Source organism: Solanum dulcamara, chromosome 7 (assembly GCF_947179165.1).
Source record: "Solanum dulcamara chromosome 7, daSolDulc1.2, whole genome shotgun sequence".
NCBI classification, from domain to species: Eukaryota; Viridiplantae; Streptophyta; class Magnoliopsida; order Solanales; family Solanaceae; genus Solanum; species Solanum dulcamara.
The window spans coordinates 33,035,633-33,044,464 of NC_077243.1; the positions used below are offsets into that span (position 1 = coordinate 33,035,633).

At 33.2% G+C, this 8,832-nt stretch overlaps 1 protein-coding gene across 1 annotated transcript; it reads left to right on the forward strand.

Annotated features, from left to right (window-relative positions):
• Nucleotides 1–280: 280 nt before the first annotated feature.
• On the forward strand, nt 281–2,988 carry LOC129896018 (O-fucosyltransferase 28-like). Its single transcript, XM_055971836.1, is given in 8 exon segments — nt 281–692; nt 865–961; nt 1,002–1,072; nt 1,355–1,443; nt 1,557–1,689; nt 1,883–2,115; nt 2,201–2,677; nt 2,781–2,988. Coding segments are annotated over 8 exon segments (1,620 nt in total). The 5' UTR covers nt 281–380.
• The last annotated feature ends 5,844 nt before the right edge of the window (nt 2,989–8,832 follow it).

Below are 8,832 nucleotides of genomic sequence, written 5' to 3' on the forward strand. Positions count from 1 at the left end.
GTCCTTAACCACCTCTAATTAACCAGGTTGTCTCACTTCTTTTTCTTTTTTCTTCTGAAAATATAGACGTTTAATTTCCCAGCCAAGAATGTGTTAAGAGGGCTAATATTAATTAGTTTTCCCATAAAGATGAAACTACTTATCCACTACTCATCATTAATTTTAGATTGGGTGGTTTGCCTCATAAATCGGAGCCATTACTCACAAAATTAGAAATTAGAAAAGAAGGCAATAGTGGGGGGAAAATAAGTAAAGAAAATGGAAATGAGGATGAAGCCCTTAACGTCCCTTGGAGGCTTATTATTCTCCTCTCCATTACCATGTCTCTCTTCCACTAATCGCCATCATATTTTTCCCTAACGTTTTTCCCCATAAGAAAAATGAGCAATTCCCCATTGGCCGCGGGAACCATCACGACTCGTCGGAGACCGATCGAATACGCGGAGGAAAATGGTAACGGGAAAGTTAATATTGGGCATCATCATCATCATCATAGAAGAATAACGTCGTCGGTTAATTCCTTAATGAGACCAGGAAGATACCTGAGCCGTTGGATTTTTTGTGCATTAATGTTACTTATGGTTTCCACCATGTTTGTGAAGATTATTCTCATACACTTATTTCTTAGAGTCAATGCCACCATGACTTCCCATGATTTCTTGCAACTTCCACCTCACATCATCCATGCACAGGTTCATCAAAGTTTTCTTTTTTATTTAATTTGTTGGTTGTCATCTAAAATATTTATATATTTTGCGCCTTTAATTTGTTTTCTAGAACTAAAGTATGTTCTATGTCGTGAATGATATATATATATATATATATTGTACTAATCATAGCTTTTTCTGTATCATGTCTTCCCAGAATAGTGAAATTTGGGAAAACCTCGAAAGTGATAAGTATTATAAATGCATCGATCGATCAAGTACGTATACTTAAAACTTGATAATTTGAGCAATAAGTATTAATTTCTCATTAAGAGTAAACATTATTTTTCTCAGGAGACAAAAGTATGAGCAATGGTTATATTTTAGTTCATGCAAATGGAGGACTTAATCAAATGAGAAGCGGGGTAAGACACTATTAATTAATTACCAGCTTTTGGTTTAATAGGGTTTATTTTTGTAAGTAATTTTTGTTAGACAATATAAATCATCTGAAAGAAGGATTCTACATGAGCAGGCAATTCCAGTAGACGTGTGTGTGTGAAGGTCTCTAGTTACGTTATTGAATATGAGTTCCTATGTAATTTGTCATGCATACATGAATTTAATTTTTCTTTTTTTTTTCGAGTCTGATCATATATGTGAAAATGAATAATTGCTCATCATAATTTTACTAAACTCTGATGCAGATAAGCGATATGGTAGCAGTAGCAAAACTAATGAATGCCAGCTTGGTTCTTCCTATGTTAGATCACAAATCCTTTTGGACAGATCCTAGGTGCAAATAAACATACATTCATTCTATGGTATTTAATTATTTGAAATAAAGTTGAAAAAAAACAAATGCATCTTATAATGTCATCAATTTTAATAATTAATTCTGTTTTACAGTGAATTCAAAGATATATTTGACTGGCAGCATTTCAGAAAATCTTTGGAAGATGATATTGAAGTATTGGAGTCTCTTCCACCAAGTGTTGCAAATGTGAAACCTTTCGTGAAGGCACCTGTTTCTTGGTCAAAGGCATGCTTAGCTTCTTCATATGTATATATAATTTGCCCGCTCACCAAAAATGTTGCTGCACCGAATCAAATTCTATAAAAATGCACTATTTTTGGAGTATCCGACTCCAAGCAACATAGATTTGCCCCAAATTAATGGTGATTTTCTACTTTGGCTGATCATATAAAACTTTTTGTTTGTTAATTTAGTGCAGGCCAGTTACTATAGTAGAGACATTCTGAAGATATTGAAGAGACACCAAGTAATAGAATTCACTCACACTGATTCGCGACTTGCTAACAATGGCATCCCAGATTCAATCCAAAAACTCCGATGTCATGCCATGTACGAAGCCATTCGTTTTACTGAGAAAATCGAACAACTTGGAACAACATTAGTAAACAGACTCAAGGAAAATGGTGTACCATATATAGCTCTCCATTTAAGGTAGGTACAAATCAAATACACACGTAGTAATAAACGTACTATCAATTGTCATTGTAGAAATTTAAGTTGCATACATTTATGACAGATATGAGAAAGATATGCTGGCTTTCACAGGCTGCAATCACAATCTTACTAGAAAGGAAGCAGAGGAGCTTCGAAAATTAAGGTACAAAACTAAGCATTGGAAAGAGAAAAGGATAAATGGGACAGAAAAGAGGCTTCTGGGGCTTTGTCCTATGACACCTCGGGAGGCTGCCATTTTTCTAGAGGCAATGGAATATCCATCTAACACTAAAATCTGCATAGTCGCGGGAGATATTTTTGGACAAAATGGATTAAAGGCTCTTCAAGAAAGGTATCCAAATATATATTACCATTCCAATTTGTCAACAGAGCAAGAGTTGAAACCTTTTATGCAAAGGCATAATCAGCTTGCTGCATTAGATTATATTTTAGCTCTTCACGCAGACGTTTTCTTCTACACCTATGACGGGAATATGGCCAAAGCAGTCCGTGGTCACCGCCTATTCCAAGGCTTTTGGAAGACCATCAATCCTGACAAGTAAGTAAAAGGCATCATCAATAATGTTCAATTTTCTTTGTTTTATTGCTTGTGTTAAATAGTTTTGTTCACTTGTTTGTTTGACATGTTAGACTTGTTTCAGGCAAAATTTTGTTAGACTTATCGATGAAATGGATAACAAGAAGCTGAGTTGGAAAGAATTTGCAACTCAAGTAAGGGGCTTACATGTAAACAGGACAGGAGCACTAAATGCTAGAGTTATTGGGCATTTACCAAAACTGGAGGAAAATTTCTATGCAAATCCTTTCCCTGGTTGTATTTGTCTCAAACCAAAACAGAAGAGCAGATGATTGCTGAGACTCGAGGTATAGAAAGCAGTTCCTAATTCCTTGTAGGCTTCCAAAGGCTAAATTCTCAGAAGCAGACGGAAAAGTAAGATTCTCACTTGTCATCCGCCCGCCGCGCAGAGCCAACATATACAAATTTGATGGGTTCAATTTTAAGGTTCTTACCACTGAAACGCACAATGAAGATTATGGGTTCAGAATTTAATATTTGTTGACATTTTAGTAATTATTCACATGTATGTATACTGTATGTCGAAAATATTATTGAGTTGAACCATACCATCTGTCTGCCTCTACCACTCAGAGCCAGATCAGATCGCTTGTATATTATCTTCAGATTGCCAGTTCTTCATCACTAATTGTATGTCTACAGCATTAAATCAACAAACTGATGCTTATTACACAAATTAAGTTCACATTGAATCCATATTGCATCCGCCTTTGAATTCTGTTGCAAAGCGAAAGACAGAGAAGTAATGTATAGAAATCATTTCTAGTAAACAAGAATTAAGAAAGTGCAACCAAATAGAAACAAATTGGATCAGTTATGATTATTTCTCACTTTTATTCCTATCACTAATATACAAGTCCTACCTAGCTAGATTGAAGATCCCCCCAAAACACCAGATATAATATAATGCAAGATTTTCAGTAACAACCAAGATTTAATACACAATAGTTGGTATCAGTTCGATTGATTCTTTATTCTCATTATGGGTGAGCATAAAGTCGGAAAAAAAATCAACTGAACCAAAATGATTCTGAAAGCCTCCATTTTTCTGTAAATGGTTAACCAAAATACCAAATATTCTTAAAATAAATTTCGAATAACAGATCTGGATATTTGTATAGGCCCAGTTACCCATAAATAATCAAGGAAAACAAAGACAAAATGTCCGGGTCAAATTTTTTATCCAAAATAATCCAATTATTACTCATTTATTACAAAAAAAGAAATGGTCACTCTGTCCACTTTTATTATGTGCATTTTGAAGAAACTTTTCTTTTCTTCTTCTCTTTAACTTCTTCAAATGGATTGTTTTCCTCCTTCTTCTTCTTCGAAACTTCATCCAAATTAGGTTCTTTTCTTTAGGCTGAAGTGATGCAGTTGCTCTCAAATTTACTTTTCAATAGGCATAACGTACTACATAGCATGGCAGACATTATAGATAAGATAGACATGCTTAGATCCCCCAAAATTACCTGAAAACTTAAGCTAAAGCAGGCCTCTATCACCTAAATGTGAGATATGCTAGAAACCCTCCCAAAACTAGTTAAATAACATGTAATTACCAACACAAACTCAATCTAAGATTGGTAAGTCATAGCCTACCTCAAAGCTGATCATGTGCGCTCTAAAATCAACTAAATCAAAGCTTTACCCTTCCGAATCGCCTCCGATTACTGCCATACTATCAAAAAATATTATGACGCGCATCAATACGGATGTTTTGATATCCAATTCGTAACATGAATTCAAGACAGGATCAAAATGAAGTCATTGTGGGACCCACACGAGGAATCTCATAATCGACTCCGTCAATAGATCCCATTCAACAGTGGCGGACCCAACATTTTACATAAATGGGTTCAATTAATAAATAAAGCTCGATAATAATAATCAATAATGTAACCAGCGTCGAGCACAACAAACAATTTATCTACTGCTTTTTTATTTGTTAATAATGTAACCTCTATTTTTTTTTTTTACAACTCAACACTTTTTTATTTAATAAAGTAGAGAAAAAAATTAAAAATTTACAAAGAACTTATTTACATTTATTTGAACTAAATCAAAGTAAATTAACAAACTATATATAATTTCATGTTTTTGCAACTATCTATGAAAGAGAGTAGAAAAATTCAACTAACAAAAAAAATGTTTGTTGAAGTAACAATATTATAGAAATTTTTAAAATTGAGTAAATTAAAAATACAATATAGAATGTGAAATAGAAAAAAAAGAGAGAAAATATAAATATAGTAAGTTATGAGCTAGCATATCAGTTTTTTCATTTTTCTAAGAGCACAGGATGTATCCGACCGGGTACATACCAAATGTAGCAAAAAGCAACATGAAATGCTACAAGGATGGGATTCGAACTCCCGCACATCCAGGGTGGATTTGAAACCCCTAGACCGCTGCTCAACATCAATTCTTTGTATTGTATGGGTTCAAGTTATTCATTATATTCAATTTCACAATAATTTTTCTTACATATATAGTAAATTTTCGAACAAAGTGGGTTCAACTGAACCCGCTTGCAAACATGTAGGTTCGCCCCTGCCATTCAACTCAAGGAACTTGTGCCCGAATGCGAGCACAATTTGAGCTTCGAAATGCCCCAAAATAGATCATTGCAATCACAAGAACAACACTTCACCATTGAAGCTAAAATGGAGGTGAAGGAGAGATACTTACGAGTTAGAAAGCATGATTAACGAGCCTATGATTGTCCCACAATAGTCCCACATCAACTCCCAACAATAACTAGCAATTTCTCGCAGAATTTTGAGTTCCAAAAAAGCAATATTTGAATTAAAACTTAGAGAAATGAGGGATGAAAACGGGTTTAACTACCAGTGATGGCCGCAAGAACGGTCACTTGGACGCTTAAGCAGCCCCACAAAAGCAGTGCCCTTGGGCGCTAAAGCGGTTATGGACATGCAGGGGCTTCACTTAAGAGGCTACCGCTAAAGCGGTGCCAGGGCCGTTAAAGCGCCTGGCCCTCTTAAGCGGCTATGGCCATGCAGGGGGCTTCGCTTAAGCGGCTACTGCTAAAGTGGTGTCATGGCGGCTAAAACGGCTAGCCCTTACTGGCATGTCCCGCTTAAGCGGCTCCCTGACAACCGCTTAGGCGATGCCAAGGTCACTTAGGCAGCTACAGAAACATTAGGCACCAACAAATTTAGCTAAGTTCCAATGGACTCCGCTTGGGTGCTCGGAATTGGTTTGGAAATCCGTGCACACAAAAAAACTATTCTACCCAATCAAATTCGACATTCTTGACTCAACAAAAATGTCTAAACTCCAAAAGGAGATCGTCTCGACAAAAATGAGTCTCACACCCAAGGTTCCATTTTAGTCATAAGGCTCAAGGTTGCTCGAAATGAGTCTGAAAGTCTCGTGACCAAACAAAAGGTCCTTCTAGACCAAACTGACGTCCGAAGCTAACAGAACCATCAGAATTGAATTCTGAGGCCCCTGAAATTTTGACTGAAGTCAACTATTCAAACTTCAAAATACATAAACTTGTATAAAAACCAAACGAACGATCCACAGACCAAGCTGTCAATCCTAGCAAGTCTTAAATGATTTGAGGTCACTATAGAAAAGTTATAAATGCCGAAAATATCGAAAACAGAGAAAATAATCTAGCGGGTCACTACATTAAAATTATATGTATCTAGTTCTTATTAGTGTATCTGATTAAGTGTATATGTATCTGGCTAAATATACGTATGTATTGGAGGTTTACGCATGTATCTGACACATTATTGATGTATTTGGCACATTATTGATGTATCTGACACATTATTGAGTTAAGATTATATGTATCTAGTTTTTATTAGTTTAACTGATTAACTGTGAATGTATCTGATAAAATATACACATGTATCTGAATAAGAGTTTATGAATCTGAATTAATAAATATAAACTTTACTGATCGCCAAAAAAAGAGAGAAGGATTTTAATCGTTTTGATTTTTTTTTAGAAGTTGTGATATAACATATCCTCTAAAGTTGTCACAAGCGTGATTTTCTCTTTAATTAGTGATTTTCAATTATCTCTCTTAATTATATACACTCTTTAATTAATGGTTTTTAGTTATATTCCTTAATTAGACATACTAATTGATATGTATCTACTTTATAGGTATCTGGAAGAGGCAAATACACGTATCTGAGGCCCAAAGTATGATAAGTAACGTAATATTGCAAACTAACATGAATCTAAGTAAATTAGCTTCTAAAGTAGTGAAATTTATTTAAGTTACCCTTAAATTTAAATTGTGTTGCAAGTTTAGTCCACATGTACGATTTTGAAGAAGAATTTGTCGACCATATTCTTTATGGTGTTCCTAAATGAAGATATTTGATGCATAATCAGATCTTAAATATAGAAGAATTCATATTTAAGTCCAAACTTCTGTGGAATAACAGTTATTCTGTAATTGACATACTTGAAGTTGTTTTCTTTGTACACGGTAATTTTTTTGTCTATTTTTATATTATTTATTTCCTATAATTTTATGGTATTTTAAGTTTGCCATCTAATTATTTTACGTTAGGAGCAAAAACAACTCTGTGGTGTTGGTATGATAAAAGATTAAGATACATTCATCTTGTGATTCACTAAAATGGTAAAAACTAGCCAAATATTAAGAAGATGAAAAAGAAACTAGATTTATGACACATTAGATATATATTGCTTATCGTCTTTATGCTTACTTCGTAAGTATGGAGTAGATGCTTATCAATTTTCTCTGCTAGTAATGGGAAATTTGTTGATTTCTAATCCTCATTTGAATTAGTTGTTTCATGTTTATGGTATTTTACTATCATCAATTTATCTTTAGCTGGTTATAATTAATTGAAAAATCAACAAGAACTAAGCCAGTAGTTTTTATTTGGTTATAGAAATTTAAAAACTGACAAAATTGATTTGATTTTGATTTTGATTTTAATCAAAAAATCGATTCAAATCGAACCATGAAGACCCTTCTTCACTATACTAAAAAGAGATGTTCACTTTTACTTGTCCAATTTAGAAAATTAAGAAAAAAATCATCACTTAGTTTCTAATTACTCTTATTATCGACTATGGTCACTTTCCAAAACATTAAATCTATTATATTTAACAAGTGATATAATAAAAATGTCATTCCATTTATTGCTCCCTATGTTAAGTCCATATTGGACGAGTAAAAATTAATGGAGGGAGGACTACATGTGTGTGTAATGATGATGAATAAAGCCCCCGTCTTTAACTTTAAACTTTGAGGGGTTATTTGGTACAAAGATACATCACATGGAGATTAGTAATGTAGGGATTAGTAATGCATGGATTATTTTTTATCGAGTATTTGGTTTATTGCTTCTCACCTAATCTTGTGTTTGGATTAGAATTCTACAAAACGCTTCTTTCCAATTATACCCTTGAATAATTATGAGATTTTCTATTTTATGTAATTGAGTCAAGATAGATAAATGCCGAATTAGATTTTTCTTTTTGTGGTCTTTTAACTAGCTAGGAGAAAAATAATTTTGTTGTCATGTTTGCTATTTTCTCACTTGAAATATTTGAGGGTAAATAATTGTCATCTTAAAAAATTGACCACTCACAATTTTTAATTTTAAAAAGATAGACCATCTACTTTTAAAATCGAAAAAATGGTAAATGATTGTAAAAATGAATAAACCATCTACATTTACACCTAAGAATTGCAAGTTGTAGTTTTAATATATATGCAGTTTTATAAATTGTTCAAAATACATATACTTAGAAACCACATATATATCAACGAATAATACATTCAATTAAAATCATGACAAAAATCATGTGGTGATATATTTGCCTTTTCAATTAGTAAATGTTAAACAACTCACATTTCAAATATTGTATTGATTTGGATTTGATTTATTTAGCAACAAACAACTCTCTCTAAATAATAAAATTTGTAAGCTAATTTATTTAAATAAATTTACTAGTACAAATATAAAACATAAAATCAAGAAAATAAATAAAATGATTGAAAGAATTTGAGGGGTGCTCTTGTCTTTACATAGCTTAATCCCATGGTATTAAACCTATGTATTACTAATACCACCAAATGGGAGGTATTA